The 20157-nt window shown below is 41.3% G+C and overlaps 3 protein-coding genes across 4 annotated transcripts; 1 reads left to right on the top strand and 2 right to left on the bottom strand.

Moving 5' to 3' along the window:
• Positions 1 to 510: 510 nt before the first annotated feature.
• On the bottom strand, positions 511 to 4879 carry LOC115755084 (homogentisate 1,2-dioxygenase). Its single transcript, XM_048274160.1, has 10 exons — positions 4574 to 4879; positions 3930 to 4160; positions 3215 to 3294; positions 2766 to 2933; positions 2402 to 2577; positions 2131 to 2200; positions 1868 to 2022; positions 1481 to 1564; positions 823 to 1069; positions 511 to 786 (listed from the first exon to the last, which is right to left on the bottom strand). Exons 1-9 carry the CDS (start codon positions 4777 to 4779, stop codon positions 851 to 853), a joined length of 1389 nt encoding a protein of 462 aa, XP_048130117.1. The 5' UTR covers positions 4780 to 4879; the 3' UTR covers positions 511 to 786; positions 823 to 850.
• Positions 4880 to 6888: 2009 nt separating this feature from the next.
• On the top strand, positions 6889 to 8985 carry LOC115755042 (ras-related protein RABA1f). Its single transcript, XM_030694291.2, has 2 exons — positions 6889 to 7245; positions 8160 to 8985. Exons 1-2 carry the CDS (start codon positions 7022 to 7024, stop codon positions 8590 to 8592), a joined length of 657 nt encoding a protein of 218 aa, XP_030550151.1. The 5' UTR covers positions 6889 to 7021; the 3' UTR covers positions 8593 to 8985.
• Positions 8986 to 9627: 642 nt separating this feature from the next.
• LOC115755040 (probable E3 ubiquitin-protein ligase ZFP1) lies at positions 9628 to 14427 on the bottom strand. 2 transcript variants are annotated; one of them, XM_048274154.1, is made up of 6 exons: positions 14279 to 14427; positions 11486 to 12311; positions 10723 to 11108; positions 10540 to 10638; positions 10234 to 10401; positions 9628 to 10103 (listed from the first exon to the last, which is right to left on the bottom strand). In XM_048274154.1, the coding sequence occupies exons 2-6, from the start codon at positions 12276 to 12278 to the stop codon at positions 9957 to 9959; spliced, it is 1593 nt and encodes a 530-aa protein (XP_048130111.1). In that variant the 5' UTR covers positions 12279 to 12311; positions 14279 to 14427; the 3' UTR covers positions 9628 to 9956. The 2 variants fall into 2 exon arrangements, with proteins under 2 accessions (XP_048130111.1, XP_030550147.1); XM_030694287.2 differs by having other exon boundaries at positions 14267 to 14412.
• Positions 14428 to 20157: the final 5730 nt, after the last annotated feature.

Here is a 20157-nt window from a genome sequence, read left to right as displayed (position 1 = left end):
GCTGTCTGACCGTGCATGTTTCGGGTTGATCCATGTCGTCTTCATTCTTTTTTCACTTTGCATACTGCGCCCATGTCGTCCTCAGTCTGTACGTAAGGTTACTCTTTTGCCCATACGGAGGATGTTAACACATGGCAGAGACCGAAGACCCGTGCTGATTGATGATGACAGGGTCATGCATCAGCGATTGGGTTAGCCTCCCTTTTGGTTGAGATTCTGAATAGGAACGGCTTTCCCGGAAGGTGTGATGAGAGCCGGTGTTTGGAGTTTTATAAGACTAATTGGTGGACCCAATCCCATGTTGGTGTGACATACCACGTTCATGGTGTCTACAATTCAAGAATGTAATTAATCCAGCCTATCTTTGAAAACCACCCTCGATTATGGATTTCATGAAATTTATTGATCACACCTTTTCTTTAAGCAAACAAATTTAATCCAAAAGCAAAGTAAACTCTGATCTAGGATTGAGTTTTTATGTCTATATCCCTCGTTGAGCAAAGTCTCTAATTACCAAAGTAGGAACAAGCAACATTCTGTTTCTTTTATAAAGAACGAACAAGAAACATTACAAGGAGGAATAAGCAACATTCAATCCATTGCAAACCTTACGTGCCCACGTTTGTAATCACAATCTGGTACACTACACGCAATGAGGTAGCAGACTAGATTACATGTCATCACCTCAAAAAGAGCGACAACAGAACCACGGCAAGTTTTGTCTCACATATGCCAGACGCTTACTATGTACGATCATTCTATATCTGTTATCTACATGGAGGTAGGTCAATTCTGTGTCCCTTTACCGTCCTGTTCAGACCATTCTCATACAAAACCACAACGGCAGGAGCTAGACGTCTGCATGTCCGTTGTGTGTATCGTGGCCTTCAATCTTCATCCCTTCAAAGTGGGACCTGAGTCCGATCCAGCACTTGTAATAATCAGGATCCACGGAGGGAGAATCGAGTGCCCAATGGCAAACTCGCGGGATTAGGCACGACTCGAACATGAACGCCATGGTATCGGTAATTCTATGGGGTCCTGCCTCGTTTCCTCGAGCGATGGTTGCCTGTCAGCCAAAAGGATCGAGAATGGGTGAACTATGGAAGTTAATCTACTTACAGATTGTTCGAGAGCTTACCACCAGCTACCCCATTCCCCAACTTAGAAGCAATAGTTAAGGAAAACTACCTTTATCGTTATCCTATCAATAGGAAAGAAAATTAGCAAATAAATAAGCAGCTGTAAGATGCCAACTTGGGGAAAACTCAGCACTATATCATGTTCCTGAGAGCTGTCTCAGTGTAATTCAAATTTCTAGCCTCTGAGTCCACACTCCTCATTGCCAAACCACTCAAACAATGACATGAAACTCTACTTTCAAAATGCATTTTCTGGTCATCCTCATTGAACAGTTGAAGACGAGATAAAAGACATTACTTTCAGGAAAAAATCAGTGTAGCTGAATGCAATAGCTAACCTCAAAAGTCTTGGTGTCAGGACCATGTGGAGTCATACAGCTGTGAAGGCTAGCACCACCTGGGACAAAACCGTCAGCTTTTGCCTGAAGAGAATTAGTAATCAAGTCAAATACATTACAACCTATATGAAAGATCTTAACCATCACGTCAAGAAAAATGCCAAAGTTAATTGAATGGTTTTAGCTTCAGATTTAGAATCTTGCCACAACGGCTCCTCACCTCATTCGCCCTTCCATCACTAAGAAAACGGAAGGACACAACTCTTCAACCCTACCGCAAAGCTTTATTTAATATGAAAATCCTTCTCTTCATTAAGTTTAGACTATAGAGCTTCTCCGAGTTTTATATATTCTTTAAGTTAGCAATGCAACCAAGGAAGAAATTACCTCATATCCACCATGGACAAGGCCCATGAATTCACTCATGCAATTACGATGGTAATAGGGAGGTCTGAATGTATGTTCTGCAACCAACCACCTAGGAGGGAATATGACAAAATCCAATAATGCCACTCCAGGTTTATCAGTTGGTGCTGTCAATACTGCGTTATGATAACCAGGAATTGATCAAGCCCATACCCCATAGAAACCTATAAATAGGAAAAGCAAATTGTAAAAGCATAAGAAGCATAAGGACCAATTCTGCATACCAGTGTTTATTGATGGATCGCTATGATCAAATAACACCGTATTATAGGGACAAAACTTGCTCAGGTCATACTGCAAAGAAACACAGGAAGATACTTTAATTAGCTATTTGAAGATGAAGTCTGATTGATTTTTTATTTCATGTATAATCCCAACTTGGACATAGAGAATCAACTAACAGCATGAGAAAAAAATATCTGCAAATTTCTTCATATAAAAACGCCACCTTAGTTCATTCACATAGTCAAAAGCAGAAGCAATGAGAGTATTCACCTTATAAGGAACATAATTTCCATGCCATGCAGCCACGTTGAAAGCAGAGAAATCCTGCTTTGCTGTAAATAGTTGGCCACCAAACTTTTGTATTATAGTGTACCCTGGACAAGACGTCTCTTCAAACCAAGCTTTGGGTACAAGAAAGTGTCGCGGATCTGCAAGACCATTGGCACCTAATAGAAACACAACTCAGATTCTCTCTATGTAGTAATTTCAACATCTAACTGGAGAAATCTTCTCAGATTCTCCCTATGTAGTAATTTCAACATCTAACTGGAGAAATCTTTGTCATTTGAAGCTTTGACAACTGATAATTCAACTTCAATCAATTAACATGAAAACTTAATTGAATATCTGATACCTATTGGTCCCAAATCAGGAAGTTGAAAATGCGTGCCGAATATCTCAGCAACATAGCCACGAGATGGGCCATCTGGAAGGTCCACAGAAAAACGAAATCCTTGAGGTAAAACAGCAGCTTCACCAGGGGATACCAATAATTTTCCACATTCTGTAGTGATCCACAACCCTACAATAGTTCAAAGAGTAAGATCTCCTTCCTCATTGGACCCCCACTTAAAATGAAGTGTAAAATGTAAATGAATTTCAAGAGTATGTTTCGAGAGTTAGTTTTGAAATTGATTCTAGTGTTGCAGAGCACCTCTATAGATGCCAAGTACCGTCATTCAACAAGGGATTGCAATTATCAAGGAAAACTTCTTCCATATTTTGGCAAGCAGTGGCGCAGGTAGAAAGTACGAGGGCTCGGGAAGGAGGAAAATGACATCCAAAATTCCTAAATGCACTTACTTCCTTTCTGTGGAACAATTAGAAAATCACCATCAGCATTGCAGAATGCACAGTTGTCCATTGATTTATTGGCAGTGTACCTAAAAAGGAAAACAAGTTTCTTATCAGAAATGAACATATACTTCATGCTGGATCTAGTAGGTTAAGCCAGTTCAGAATATGCGCAGACAACATGTTAAACAATCTCCTATCATTAGGAATTGAATGTGAAGAAAAATGAAGTTCTAATGGGAGCCAATACAAGAAGGAAAACACAAGTAATTGGGCATGCCAAGCTAAAACTAGCACTGCAGCCGTTCTCCAAGCTATAAGCACCATTTTATCCACTTCCATCCGTTGAAGAAGAGGAAAAATAATCAGTCGTGGACTCCAGAAAATGCAGATTTTATCAACTGAACATATAATGCAGAGTTAATGTCCTAATCTGTGGCGGACCAACACTGAAAAAAGAGTACGTAACTAGCCGTTGTCATGATTTGAGCACACCCAAAGAGACGATGAAACCAGAGAAAGCTCCTCTCTCCCACAGATTCTAGCAACAGGGTTTCCATAAAGTAGAATCTTGAACCCTTTAGTATCAAAGAAAGCACAATAACATGAACAGAATCACATGATTAAGGAAGAAAAAACAGATAGGAACCACTTGCAGGAATCGGTCATACAAAAAGCAAGCAAATGAGCTCAAAGAAAGAACTAGAAAAAAGATGCCCCTCACATGTGAACAGCGAATCCATGCCGAAGGAATGAGCTTCCAGCCCCGCACATTGTCATCAATCCATCGACAAAATCAGTCGGTGCATCCGGAATTTCTAAAGGCTTCCAACGTAATTGAGTCGGAGTCGCGGAGCTATTGGACTGGTCGAACTCGCTAAGAAGCTTCTCATGTGCTGGAACACGGGGCTTAAATGGTTCGTGCGTGACCGATGGTTTGATCCGATACAACCAGCTGCTCGATGGCAAAGAGAATCAGTCGCTTCACGAACAATTAAGCGAATGAATCCACAAGAATGTACCGACATCAATGTGTTTGCGATGAGCACTTATTTCTCAAAGTGCGACGGGAACGACTTAAGTACAGTGCAAATGAGCACGCGTTGACCAGAAGAAGCAAGCACAGAAACGAAAGTCGCCAGATGATATCAAACAAAGTCGAATTCACACAACCTACACCTGAAGAACAAACTGCAGCAACACGTATAGAATGAATTTTTTCCAGGGCAAGAAACAGGTCAACGATCGTTCCGACGCAGTCAACCAAGCAACGCAGCAGTGGCAAATCGAATGCTTGACGATAGCGCGGTTCAATCTACTCGCGCGAAGAGGAAAGAAGCGAAATGCAAGCAAGGCTCCGGTGATCACCTGCGCAGATTGAGCTTGCGCGGAGAGGTGAAGGAGGTGCCGGAGATCTGCTCGGCGTAGAGCCCGTGGGGGCAAACCAGGGGGCTGTTCTGGCCAAGAGGGAGGGCGCCGGCGATCGCCTCCGACGAGAAGTGGTTGCCGAAGCCGGTGAGGTACTCGACGCGGTCGGAGCCCGCCCTACCCTCCTCCCCCTCCACACGCGCCATGATGCAAAACTCAAAGAAGGGTACCCGAGTCGAGGAATCCGCAGTTGGAAGGGAGTTGCGAAGCAGCGAGCATTGGGCGGGTGACCCGGGGAAGCGTGAAGCGCTATTAATAATGAGATGAAAGAGGGTGGGCGGGCGGGGAGAGGGAGATTAGGGGAGTGACGTGACATGGTGATCCGAACGAACACCGGGTGGAGCGCAGAGGAGACGTGTTGGGATTGAGGAGCGACCGAAGCGAGAGTATTGTCGCGACATGTTAGCGGAATTCGATTACGGCGTTTCGTTTCTCCTGCGATGCGAATGCGAGGAAGAAAGGGAGAGAGAGAGAGAGAGAGCGATAGCTCAATCATCGACAATGATGTTGCCGAGGCAGGCCATGAGCGCGCTGACAATGATTAGATTCCACGGCCATCGGTCGGCGTGCTTTGGATTAGGATTGACCGGCCCCGGTCCCGCACTGCGTGCTTCTTGACTTGAAACCTATCCAACCAGGATCGATTTCCAAGAAAAACGGCACAAATAGTCATTAAATTGAATTACGACCTACTACGGAACGTGAGACACTAAAAATGTTTGTGATCATTAAACTTTTAGTTGAATATTCAATATCACCTTTGAAGTTTTAATAAATTCAACATGGTCTTTGAATTTTTTTATTCTTGTTTGAACTAATCCCTCAACTATATGAAAAATATTCAATATTATCCTTGAATATAAATTAATAAAAAAAAGAATTCAAAAAATTCAAAAAAATAAATGTCCATATTAACGTCATTTGTGCCGCTTAAGATAGTCAACGTTCACGGTAAGAATTTTCAACCTAAATTGGTCGAATGAATCCAAATGGCACCAACTTGAAAAGATTTACGATTCAATTAGTATCAATACAATAGTGTTTTAGAACTAAATTAGTTAAATTGATTCATTAGTTTCCTTGGCAAAATGGTTGAAGCACCTCAAGGTGTTTTTTTCGCAACCCAAGGCATTTTGAGTCACCCCAATCTTAGCGATGTACCCATCTTTTCATGGTATCGAGTAGAACCACTCTTCTTGGACCACAAGTTTCAAACAATGGATATGAGAATTTCCAATACAAAATAGACCGTACAAACCCCGACCGTGTTACTTGAGCGGTTTGGTGTCGCTTCGGGGTAACGACCGGGAGAGAGGGTGAGGGTTTATCGTTGCACCGGTAAAAGTAAGGAGGCACTAATCCCCTTACGGTTATTATTATGTTATAAAAAAAACTAATCAATGTCATGGAATTGTGGGAAATTCTCAATATCATGCCACTAAATTTTTTACGGCTCTTTCACATTTGATTACGACGGCCCATTGTAGTGTTTTGCGGTACACTCGGGTCATTATAAAAGTGTTCCAGAATGGTGTGGTTCCATCTCTATTTTTTGTGATACAAGCGGCCCACCCTTTGCTAGATAGAAAATCTCGGGAGAGTCCATCGAACATGAAAAAGAAATGCAACAAGCGAGAGTTTCAAACAAAACACAGATAAGCACCAAAGAAGAAAATTTTCAAATGGGATTTTTGAATTGGGTGAATCTGTAGTCCCTAGGAGGGATGGCGTTTCCGGGGCTTTTCACTGTTGGATTTGAAAAATTAAAATATCACAATTGTTCAGGCTGAGATCTGCTGAACTTGACAGCTGTTGCATTTTCATTCAACGGTGAATGATTACAAGGACCCAATAAACTATAGAATCACCTCGGAATCATGCATCCAAGCAAGGTGACCACTTTTATTTGGAAGTTGTCAAATTGTATTCGTCTTTTATCCCCTAAAGTCGAGCCAACTTTTTGTTCCCTCTCCTTGTATTCTCGATCCACATGTTCAAACACCCTTCTCAAAAAAGAGGTTGTCGATGTCTTTGTCATCCATTCTCACTTGACTACCTCTCCCTCTCCACGACAAACTAAGCCCGCTCGGCCGCTCAGGCCCGATCGGCTCAGGGAAAAATAGACGGGCCTGAACGAACAAGATTCAGCCCGGCCCGCCTAGCCCGTCAATTCAACGAATCGAAGGAGTTTGGGCCTGGTTTGATATGAGCTGGCAAATGACTTCATGCTTTGGTCGTCTTCTCCATTGCTTTAACTCTCTCTCCCCCTCTTCGAGCGTCACGATTTGATTCAATCGAAGCTGAAACTCTGACGAAATTCTCTCGCTAAAACCCAAAGGCCGTCTCCGTTTTTGAGCTTCGATCCGCGGGGAAGGGAAGCTCGGAGCAATGGCGGGCGGCTACAGAGCGGACGACGACTACGACTACTTGTTCAAGGTGGTGTTGATCGGCGACTCCGGCGTCGGCAAGTCCAACCTCCTGTCCAGATTCACGCGGAACGAGTTCAGCTTGGAGTCCAAGTCCACCATCGGAGTTGAGTTCGCCACCAGGAGTATCCGCGTCGATGACAAGGTCGTCAAGGCCCAGATTTGGGACACCGCCGGGCAAGAGAGGTTTGTATTTCCCGTCCTCGTTCTGTTCATGTTGATGTCTCGCAATTTAGCAGCTCGGAATGAGATCTCGAATGGGACAAGCTGCAGCAGTTTATTGAACAGAATTTTGAATCGGACGTTGTGGCGTCGTGTTAAATTGAGATCTGAGACAGTTCTGATCTTCTTCTGAGGATTGGATTGGGTTCTGTGGGCTTGCCAGATTTTGAATATTCATCGGTTGTATACTGGGTTTGGTGAGTGCGGATCTGGGAGCAAATGAGAGTCGCTAGTGATATTGAGGTTTCAGGGCTTACTCTAAGTTGATGTATGAGTTAAGTTTCGTGATTTCGGAGTTTGTATATTTAAGATCCATAAGAGTCGAAGTTTAATGTTGTGTGGACATTACTGTGTATGACGGGAGATGCCATGTCTTTTACAGTGGATGATTTATGTCATCAGCTTTTAAGGCCTCTTTCACGAAGGATGTCGGAATTGTAGAATGTCATTGTAGTTTGAGTATTCTTAGACAATTTCGCATGTGTGCTTCTGCATGAATTCGAATCAAGAACATGGGTAATGACACGCTGGATCTACTGGTTATATGTATAATTGGTCTACTTCTTATCACTGCCATGTTATGTATTTGAACTTATTTCAATTGGATCAAAAGTATATAGATAGTTTCTATGCTTTAGATAATGGTGGTGGGTTAGGCTGATAGTTTTTTATAAAGAATATGGAATCACCAACTTTCTTTTTGTTTATATACTGCAACATGTAATGTTTAGTAGCAAATGAAGTTCCTCCTAAGAGAGCACCAATACCAGGCAATTGGCAGTCTTACAAGCTATTTGTTTGTTTCACTTTAAGCATTCAATACCACGCATGGCAGTTTCTCTTGAAGTCTTGAGTTTTCTTTTTTCTTCATCATGTAGATATCGTGCAATCACAAGCGCCTACTACAGAGGAGCGGTTGGTGCATTGCTTGTTTATGATGTTACAAGACATGTCACTTTTGAGAATGTCGAAAGATGGTTGAAGGAGCTGCGGGACCACACTGACTCTAATATCGTGATAATGCTGGTAGGAAACAAAGCAGATCTGAGGCACTTGCGTGCCGTTTCTACGGAGGACGCCAAGGCCTTTGCAGAAAGAGAGAGCACTTACTTCATGGAGACTTCCGCCCTTGAGTCTATGAATGTAGAGAATGCATTCACCGAAGTACTCACACAAATATACCACGTGGTGAGTCGAAAAGCACTTGATGTTGGGGACGATCCGGCGGCACTTCCCAAGGGACAAACTATCAATGTCGGTTCGAAGGATGATGTTTCGGCAGTCAAGAAAGCTGGCTGTTGCTCTGCTTGAAGTTAAAGAGCGACAGTTTGAAGACTTTGGGGAAGTCCTATTGAATACTAATCTGCTGCCTGGAGAATCAGAAGATGTCACATGGGAAGTGCAGACCTTCTTTCTGACCTTGCACCATCATCTCCATGTGTGGTGATGCTTAAGCTTTTGCCGGATCAGTTTGAGTTTGAAGTCCAAGAAAACCGGATGATTAGGGCTTCCGTATCTTTCATTTGTTTCTGTTCCAGATGCTTATTTTTCTATTCCCATCCTGTATTGATTTGTTTGTTAGGCTCTCTAGGTTTTAAGCTGAATCGGTCATGTCACACAGCAAGTTTAATCATGTATCTGATTTACAATTGGTGTTATGAATGTCGGATCCTGAGAAGACACAAGGAAAGTTTACTTTTGAACAACGGGAACCGTGCGAGACCGATGTGGCACCATTGAAGACATGCTTTGGCATCCTCAAGATGTTCATACTCTTCTCAGGAACACTGTGCATGCGATCTTGTGTGATGTCACTCCGAAGGAAACAATCGTTGCCGGAATGACGGGGTTGAGAATCACTTTTGCGCAGCTTAAGCAGAGTGATTCCACATTCTTACAGAAAAAGGAGGTGAATCCGGATAAACTGCTTTTTGCCTCTTTGGTAGATGTCGAATCTTTGGATCACGGTTGGTATGGTTAAGTAAAACGAATCAATCCCCCCCGAAATATGTTTGTGTTTTTACGAAAAGCAACGAAATTCATGGTATTTAACTAGCACTGGTCGGCGTGTTGAATTGCTTGAGGATCAATAAGCACTGAAGAGGGGAAACACCGCTTGCTTTTTCACGGGAAAAAAAAACCTAATTAATGCCACTAAAAAGTGATTATTTGTCAAATAATGGTTGATCAAGCTAGAGTAGAGACAGAACATCTCCTCAATGTGATGAAGTTAGCATACATTACAAGCCATTGTTACGCCACTGGTGATGAAGCTACCAACCAAATTGATGGAAATAACTCATGCTCCAGCCTCCTACCTGGTTAGACCTCCAAAATATCAGAATGCAACGACAAGTAGGTGCCATGTTTTGCAAACAGTATCCACTAACATAAATGCAAAAAACACATGCACATTATACAAGTCTGTACAAGTCTCATTAACAGGGTGAAAGCATCCCCATTACGAGGATGCAAAAAATTAGTTTGGGAGCGTGGGATCGGTAGATCATCCGGAACGGAAGGCAACAAATATCGTTAGCGGAATATCTACAAGTACACAAATGAATTACACGGCCAACATCCAAATTATGAATTAGTACTTTTCCTCTCTTATGAAGGAATAAAATGGTGAGTTTCACCAAATCTTATATGGCGATATTGATGTCACCATCCACCTACAATCCCGTTTTCTCCATGGGCAGCGCTTCGGATTTGCATACGGGGCAAACATTCTTCACAAGGAGCCACCTCTTCAAGCAATCAGCGTGATACTCGTGCCCACAATCAAGAGTGCCTATAAGATCTCGCTGCTCATAAGCATCCTGAAACATTTCAGCAACGGAGCAGTCAGATCTACATAATTCATAATTTGTTTGGGATTGGTATGTGTGATGATGCGTGTGCAACTGGCTAGAATTCCCCAAATCCAAAACCAAGAACAGAAAAGAGTACCTGGCATATGATGCAAGAAGCTGCTTCCTTCTCCAAACTCGGCACCTCTTCTAGATTAATAGAGATCGAAGGCAACAAATGTCTTCTCGTTTTTAGCTGACTGCTTAATGTTTCCTCAGACAACCCGGTATTTACACTGCCAATCCGCTCCCCCAATGCAAGGAGCTCCTGCAGTTGAACAGCACAGTGGTTCGACATAAATCCACTACTACACTCATTCAATGAATATCATGCCATTGTTCTCTCTACGTGACACACGAAGATATGTTGTCATACTAGTACTATACCAACATTTTGTTCACTTACCTCATAAGACATGTCCTCTATATCCATGCGCATGTCCCTGTGATGGTCAATGTGATTCCCTACTCTGTAGTAATCAGGAAGATCCAGTATCGCAACTTCCTGCACATATCAAACAGTAAGTACATCACAATCCATTCGCAGCAAGAAAACGAGAAGCAACAGGCCGTCTAGATAGAAGATTACATCAGCGGGCAAAATTCTCAGCTGGGGAACATTGCAATGTATTGGGTTCGTCTCAGGAGCTATTCCCTCAACGAGAGGTTGGTACATCCTGAATCCAGGCGATGCAAAAGATCCCACATGTCTAGGGCCCCTAACACCGTCTCCATGGATGTTCATGGCACTGTGTGGAACTGGAAATGAAGCTGCTGGAACTTGAGGGGAAAATGGGGCATTATGATCTCTGACTCCATGCACATGAGGCACTTGGTGGTGAACGTTATTATAGCCCATGTAGCCGAAGTGTGAAGAATGCAGGAAATTTAGGCCCCTTCTTTCTCTGTCTGTCTCATGAGGTCCTCGCACACCCATGTGGCCAACTTCTAGAGGAATTCCATCCACAGGGCCTGCTAAGGGAGAGAGAGGTCCCCATTAGTCACGAAGATATAAACAGAAGCATAAAAGCTCTTCATCATAGGATAACTATTTTCTTTACAGGTTTTTTATGCATGCAAGAATGGCATGAAAAAATGGCAACAATACATTGCTTAAACTTAAATCAGTTAAGATGTTTCGAACATGACCATGACCACATGGAAAATACTCTCTACTGAAACTCATTGCCACTATTCTTCTTATAAAGAATAACACAAAACACGTAGGTCCTTATAGATGTCACCACATCTCAGAGACCATATGAATTTGAACTTGCGTAAAGAGGCACTAGGAACTATTATGACATAGTTGACCAATTTAATGCGAAATATTGACAAAATCACGAACGCACCATGCATATAAGGAATTACAGGGGCCTGATTCCAAGCCACAGCACCTCCAGCAAGGGCATTACTTCTAGGTGGTTGGTCAAACGAAAAAGCACCCGTTGGCTGAATAGACCGTGCAACAAAACTTCCTGGCACAAGATTGCTACCATTATGTGGATAAATAGAGTTTATCCCAAGAGCACCTGATCTTACTCTCACGCTCCTGTCAAATCCATCATCCATGACTGAAGGACCATCATTTTCTCTATACCCAGGCAATGCGTGAGGTGGAGGATCCATGATGGTCCCACCATCAGTCCTCATATCTACAGGAGCAGCGAAAGAAGCGCTTGTGCTTTCGGCGTTCTTTCTCTTGTATGAACCTTCGAAATGATCCTTATAGTGGCTCCTTCCATACTCGTCAGATGAACCTCCAATGAACCCAGAATTGCTGAAGGATATCAACTGTTCGGACGACCCATAATTCATGGGAACAGCGGATACTCTGGGAACAGCTAAAGGGGCTACATATGGATAATAGACAATCGAAGACATTGAAGTGCCCATATCAAATCTTGCGGCATGATTTTGAACGCCATCATATGGCACCATCTGATACAACGCAGAACTGTCATGTCCATCCGCTAACTGATTGAGATTTATGCTATTTCTGACCCCTGAAGCTGTGGCAGAGTGCATGTTAGATTGCCAGGTACCCCCCATGAGAATGCTGGGCTCTTGATGTGCGTAGCTTGAGACTCCTCGCTCCATTTGCAAGTCGACAATCTGACTTGCATAAGGCATCCTTTGGCTCATGTTTAATATTTTAGCACAAATATTTCACGTCAACTGTAGCAAAGACAATTGAATACAGTCAGAATTACACGGAGCAGCAAAACAAAATTTGAAGAACTATAGTATCAGAAGCAAAATCTCTAGGTTTTTAACAATAAGTTCACAGACTCATTCGATGGAGAAATCCCAAAGAAAAAAAAAAACAAATCAAACAGCAAATTCCTTGCAAATCCAACATTTGCACCTGCTTAATTAGGCAGTTACATAAACAAGCCATTTTTAACATCATCTGAAGAGACATAGAAGATATGAGATAAAGATGGTGTATCAAAGATGATAGGCAGTTACATTTCTATTTTGACGTGCAATTTAATTATCCAATCACCTGACAACCCACACTACGCCCTCTGGTCTGCATAATCTCAAGAAAAAGATGTACGGCAGGCATTTTTCACCTAAGCAACTCCATCCGCGGGCAATAAATCACGGCATCAATATCCCGCATCTCAAAATGAAGCATTCCGCTCCAATAAATGACTAATGATCCGAATAAAACTAGCTCGGTTAATCAGGAAATCTCTTCCGACCAAAAAAAATAAAAAATAAGGAAATCTCTCAGCAGTCTGGACAAATCTTACTCCCCAATGGCCATTAAAATGCTACCAATCCTCATTTCGATAAAGAATTGGTACTCTCTACAGATACTTACCTCCTCATTTCTGTTGGGCTAGTAGCAATTATGAAGCTGTCTAAATGCAGAAGCCATTGAGGGTAAAGGTAGGCTGATATTTTTCACTTTTACTCGGATGTAAGAGGTCTCCACGTATCCAAAGGAGCACTTACCACACCACTAGATTGACATAAAGCAACACCCCTTATGAATTCAAGAACCATCCTGAGAGATGCCTCGAGCAGAAGACAAAGATCAATTTACTTAAAAAATCACTTGTAGAAACTAGGCACACGTTCACACTTCTCATGCATTAATTGCAAGAACTACTAGGTGAAAACCTATCCCCTCAGAATCTCCTCGGCTAGGTCTTTTCTGTCCTAAACATTTGGGTCTCACCCCTTCTTTCTCTCTCCAATTTGGGATGACACCATCTTCTGACAGATTACTTTCTGCTCGCTAGCTCTGGATTAAACTGCTTAGGCCAGTGCAGATGTTGTTTTAAACTAGCAGTTTGGATCATCAACTACCAAGACGGGATGAACTTCTTAAACTACCCTAAGTGAAATCACATGAATCCGAAAAACAAAAAGCCCGTGATCTTATCAAACTTTAAAATACGCCAAAGTGGCAGAATGCATTCACAGAACGCAAGAATTAGAAAACGTCTTCGGAGAAAGAAGCAGGACAAGTTTGTTTACAGTTTGTTTTACCAAACAAACTTGTTTTACCGAACAATCTTGGCAGCGATAACATAAAACTTATGATCCAAGCTCATGTAATCAATCCGGCCCGACTATATACTTCGGATTAAAAATCAAAACTTTACCATGAGATCTACAGATAAAGTCTCCAATTATGCGGGGAAAAAAAATTACAAGACTCAAAACACTAAAAAAAAATTCTTTTGACGGGGCTAAATTGAGAAACTGATGATATTTACACACATCAAAACCAATTTCTTGAAAATCCACAAAAGCATCGGATGAAAAATCAAAACTTCAAATCATCTTCCAACTTTTCCGACATGATATTCAAAATATGCGGCGTCCCATAAGTCATTGATTCAGAGCACGCATGTCGCGGGGACAAAAATATGTGAAAGACAAAAAGGAGTGAACTACAAACGGTCAGGGGAATTTCTCATGAAAAGGTCCATAAGGCGACAAAAAAAAAAAGAGAGAAGAAAGAAGAAGAAGACCGAGAAGCGAAACGGCGACATGATCGATGATCGCATAATGGGTATGCAAGAATTGCAAGTAAACAACAACAAAATCCTCGAAGGAACACCGTATCTCAAAATTCGACAGATTAAAGAGTCGGAAAGATCGAAGGGTACCGCAAAACTAACCGGTCAAACAGAGATGGAGAAGAATCTGTTGATCGTTCTGGGTCCTGAAGAATTTCGCAGACTGGAGATGAGGAGAGAGCGAGAGCTCATAATGCAAGAGAAATTTCTTCCTCCTTCTCCTTCTTCTTCTTCTTCTTCCTTTTTTTTTTTTTTTTTTTTTGGTTGCCAGAGATGTAATCCTTTCTTCTCTTTAGGTTCTCGAAAACAGAGAGCTTTCTTTAACCGCCCATGGAGTTTTCCGATTTATTAATAGCAGCAAGTCGGCCCCACCTCCTTGAGATAGGGGAAGTTACCAGTACGCAAATAATAAATCCAAAAAAAAAAAGATAAAAATCGATTTTTATTATTTCCTATCTCATCACCTTTCCTCTTTCGAATTTCCCCAAAAACACAAGAAAATCAATTTCGTTATTTCCTATTTAACCCATCAAATCATATTTCCCACTTCATAAAAGAGAATGACCCAGTGATTTTTTTCCTTTTCAAGCGATTTTTTTTTTCGAGCAAAGGTCCAATTTATTATCATCCATGTATGATTATCTATGCACATTGACGGAGATAATGAGCTCGATAAAGAAGATAACAAATTATCCTGCATGCTCTTAATCACAAGAGAAAGATGAAAAAAATTGCATCGAAATCAAAAAAAAAAAAATCCAAAAACTCTATTCAAGGCAATTGGGTTCTTGAAAACATCACAATATTTGGGGTTTTTGATAACCACCCGCTATCTTATTACACCTTAGAATTCGGAGGCAGGTGAATCTTGTTGACCCTCCAGGCAAAGCAAAGAGCGAAAGAAAGGAAGAAAAAAAAAAGTAATTAAAATCCCTATTTATCTATTTTTTTTCCTTTTAATTTTTGGGGAAACTAGATGGAATATGGAATCCAAGTTAAAACGGATCCAATGAGTAAAGATGGGGTGGGGCGGTCAGCATTTGCCGCGGAGAATATACCTGAATTCATTGATAAATACTTCGACTTTTTCAAATTTTTTTTCTTTTATTGCAGGAAGGAGCAATATTAGATATAAAACATGACGTGATGCGAAGAGCGACGATGCAACGCTAAAAAAACCGAGGACTATTCGTCGGACGGGGGTCCTCCCTCTTCAGCCGCAAAATCCAGGTTCACGGCCACTTCCCATCCGACGTATATGGAAAATGGCGCGGGAGCCGGCGGATCCTGCAATTCAAGTCTAATGCGAGAAGAAAAAATTAGTGTGGGAGTCGGCAATGAACGATAAGGATGCCGGAGATTCTTGCGGTTTGATCCGAGTGCCGATATTTAATTCCACGAGGAAAGGTGTCCCTGTGAATGAGAACTCACTTAGAAGACTCACTGAAAGAATATCCCCGACACTTCTCTTATTAGCTCTTGTATATGATAAATGAGCAGAATACGATCACTTGTATAGGTAATATTTGTCTCCAAAACAAGAAATCCCATTTTAGGAAACCTGTTAAAACTAGGGAACCTACTTAAACAAAGAAATCATTCAAAATAGCAAGCGTACTCGTATTAAATTAGCTACTTGGATCGAGTTTCTTTCGTGAACTCAAGCTTGAGACATATTCTCAACGTTATACATTCAGTATAAGGGAAGTTCTTCCATCTTGTTATTTTTTAGGTGAACAAATTTAAACGAACCCAATTGAGCGGTCAAAATTAGGTTGCAAATTTGTAATTACGCCGTATTAAGCATGCGAATCACATCATTTGATATGCTTGTTCAATTCGTTTTAATGTCCCTTACCCAGGCATTTCCATAATGATGCCAAGACAGTAATGCGCACACGATATGAATTAATCATATCAATGGTCGATCGTTTAATAAATGAGTTTCGACTATGTCAGCTAATTTCACATCCGTTACGATCTTGATTTTTTATAATGATTGGAAGGGGGGAAAAACGGAAAAGTATAAATAAATGTAGTTTATTGACTCATTATTGACTGAATTTGGGGAAAAGTATGAAATAAATCATAAATTCATTGCATTGGATACCAATTATGTCTTAAATCTTTCAATTGGGTATCAATTATGTCCTAAACTTTTTCACTTCAATACCAATTAAATTCATCCGGCCAATCTAAGGCTGAAAATTTCTAATGTGGACGTTTGTCGTGGTTAGATTAAACTTTTTAGGTACTTTTACCCTAAATCTGGAAAGCCACATAATCAGCTAATTTAGAATCTGTGGGGAACAATGTCAGCAAATGGGCAGTGGTTAGGTTAATTTGCTGCAATGGAGACCGAGGTCAACACGCTTTGAGTTGGGGGGAAGAACGTGGTCAAAGAAACCCTACGTAACTGCATCCACTTTCCTGGGCGATTTCCGAATTCGATCACGAGCTCAACATGAAATTTATCAGATGGTCGGCGTCGTTTCTTCTTGTGCGTTTATGAAACAAGCTTGTTTTTTGTCCGCCTTTTTGAAGGTGGTAAACGAAACAGGGGACGGCAAGGATATTCGATTAGTTTGAGGTTTGAATGAATTCTAATCGAAACGTGAAAAACGACCTTAAACATGTTCAGATCTTGCGTTCCTTCTCGCTTCCTTTTCCTCCATTATAGGCATTCAAGTCACGGGCTATTTTGAAGGAACTACTGCGATTCGCATTGAAGTTTTTCGTCGCCCATCAAATTAGAGGTGAAAAAATATAGGGAATAACCTTCTCGGGACTTGACTTCAAGAGATCATACTACATAACGACGAGATGTTGTCGTACTTGTCGATAAAGAAATTCAAATTGCTTTTCTTTTCAATAACGATATCGTTTCAACTAATTCATTCAAACTTATCAAATGATTTTTTTTTGCACAACGTGGGGATGATTTCTTCGCAATTAGGCATCCGACACAAGTCCGGTTATTCAGCCAACCAAAGCGCTAAAGAAGTAAAAGAAAATTTTGAATTTTTTATTTTCCTTGTCCTTCTATTAATGTATATAAGGAGTTTAAATAGATACATAATCACAAATGAAGACGAAAATGATTCCTCAAATCAAGGAAAGAATAATTCCTAAAATTAAGGAAAGAATTCTACATACAAATATTTCAAATTGAGGAAATATCCTCAAAATTGATTTCATGACGATATGTTATCATCCCCGCAAGCCGAGCATAGTTGGTTGAAGGTGAAGCTTGTTCCGCAAATATCCGATGCGATTAGAACTTAGACCTTTTGTAAACAGATCTGCAATTTGATCTTTGATGGAGATAAATTGAACAATTAGAATCTTGCGCCCAATTAACTCCCCGACATAATGAAAACCAACCACGACATGCTTCGTTCTTGAATGAAAAACTGGATTGTGGATGAGAGAGATTGTGGAAACATTGTCACACCATATGGTAGGTGGTATAAGGAGTGAACAATGCAGTTCACATAATAAGGAGCATAGCCAAACTAATTCAGTTGCAATGTGAGCTAGACACCAGCACTCGGCTTCGGATGAAGAACGTGCTACCGTGGCCTGTTTTTTAGAACTCCAAGAAATGGGGTTGGAACCAAAGAAAATATAGAATCCACCAGTAGAACGTCAATCAATGGGGCAGCCTGCCCAATCGACGTCGCAAGAGGCAATGAGCTGATGTTGGCTTGGACGAAAGTGAAGATTGTGAGTAATTGTGTCTTTCAAATAACGCAAAATCCGTTTGACCGCCACAAGATAATCCTCGGTGGGAGACTTTAGGAACCGACATACTTGATTGATGGAAAAAAAATGTCGGGACACGTCAATGTAACATACTATAATGCTCCAACAAGGCTTCGATAAAGAGTGTGATCCGACAATGGAGGTCCATCGCCTTGGCCAAGTTTTTGAGATATAGCAGGCATTGGGACAGGTTTACATCCATCCATATTTGCATGCTTCAGAACATTCATAATATATTTCGACCGATTGAGTCGTATGCTTTCGGAATTTCATGTTATCTAAACGCCAAGAAAATAAAAGAGAGGTCCAAGGTCCTTCATGCGGAAATGATGGCCGAGAAATGAGATTAACTGCTGCAAAGCTAAAGTATCATTACTAGTGAGTATGATATTATCAACATAGAGGAGGAGATATATTGTTACATGCCCTTGGTGGAAGATGAATAGCGATGGATCGGAGTTGGAGACGATGAATCCAAAATCGTGGAGTTTGGAATTGAACTTTTCATACCATGCTTGAGGAGCTTAACGGAGGCCATAAATGGATTTATTCATGTGACAAACATGATTAGATTTGCCCCGATCAACATAGCCTGGAGGTTGGGACATGAACATTTTTTCCCGCAAATCACCATATAAAAAGCACATTCGACATCCAATTGTTGAAGTGGCCAATTGTGAGAGACTGCAAGAGATAAAATAAGTTGAATGGTGGTAGGTTTCACCACGGGACTGAAAGTCTCAACAAAGTCAACACCCGGTTGTTGATGGAAACCCTTTGCAACAAGACGAGCCTTGTAGCGACTAATAGAGCCATCCGGATTTCTCTTAACTCGAAATACCCATTTGCAGCCCTCTACGTTCATAGTAGGATCATAAGGGACCAAGCACCATGTTTGTTGTTGTTGAAGAGAGGTAAATTCTTGATCCATAGCATGACCCTATTGAGGATCCTTAACCGCTTGGGAGTAACATGTTGGTTCGGAGATATGGCTGGCGATAAGTGCAAGTGGAAGTGGGTGAAGGGTGTGGGAAAAGACCTTCCATTTGGTAATACCAGATTTAGACCTTGTTTGCATTGGGTGAGTAGAAGAGGGAGGGACATGTTGATTGTTAATAGGTGCAGGAATGGGTTAGCTAGAGGTAGGCTCGGTAGTTGATGGCTCCGTATTTGATGAAGAAGGCACCGGGGAGGTGTTGCCGGATGTGAGAACGACTTGTAAAGTGGTGGAAGGACCACAATGAGCATGCTCGGTTTGAATGACTCCAAAGAAATCAAGATTATGAGGTGTAGGATGTGAAGAATGAGTGGGAGTAATGGAGGAGTAGGGAAACTTAGTTTCATCAAAGATGACATGACGAGAAATATATACTTGACCGGATGAGAGATCCATGTAACGATATCCTATATGATTAGAGCTATAGCCAATAAAATAACGGGGCATTGATCGAAGTTGCAATTTATTAGCATTATAAGGCCGAAGCCATGGGAAGCAAAGAGAACCAAAGGTTCGTAAGTATGAATAATCAAGTGGGGTCCGAAATAAAGTTTAATATGGGACAAGTATGATGTTGAAGTATGGGCATGCTGTTAATCAAGTAAATGGTCATGGTAAATGCTTCTAACCAAAATTTAGAAGGCATATGAGCATGAGCCATCATAGCTAAGCCGGTTTCAATGATGTGGCGGTGCTTGTGTTCCACAACATCATTTTGTTCCGGTGTGTGGGGGCAAGAATATTCATGTATAATGTCATATGATTGAAGAAAATTGTTGAAGGCATTACTTGTGAATTCACTACCACCGTCCGAGCGAAATGTGGTGATGATGTGCCGCAATAGATTTTCAACTCGCTTTTTAAAACTAACGAATATATCATAAAATTCAGATTTTAATCTCATAGGAAATAACCAAGAATATTTAGAAAAATCATCGACAAAGAGAACATAATAAGAACAATTAAAACAAGATGATGTGAGAGCAGGGCCCCATACATCACAATGTAATAATTCTAGAGAACGACTAGAGGGGGAATGAGAATTGAAAAAAGGAAGCTTGTGACTTTTCGCTTGCTGACATGATAAGCAAATGCAAGAACTTGATTTATTGGAAATAGAAATAACTGAGAGAATAGCCCGTTGAATGTTATGAGAGGGGTGATCAAGACGAGCATGCCATTGATCCGTGGTGATAGAGGAACCGTAATGAGCCTTTTG

This window comes from Rhodamnia argentea, chromosome 2 (genome assembly GCF_020921035.1).
Source record: "Rhodamnia argentea isolate NSW1041297 chromosome 2, ASM2092103v1, whole genome shotgun sequence".
NCBI lineage: Eukaryota > Viridiplantae > Streptophyta > Magnoliopsida > Myrtales > Myrtaceae > Rhodamnia > Rhodamnia argentea.
This window is presented reverse-complemented; position numbering and strand designations above follow the sequence as displayed.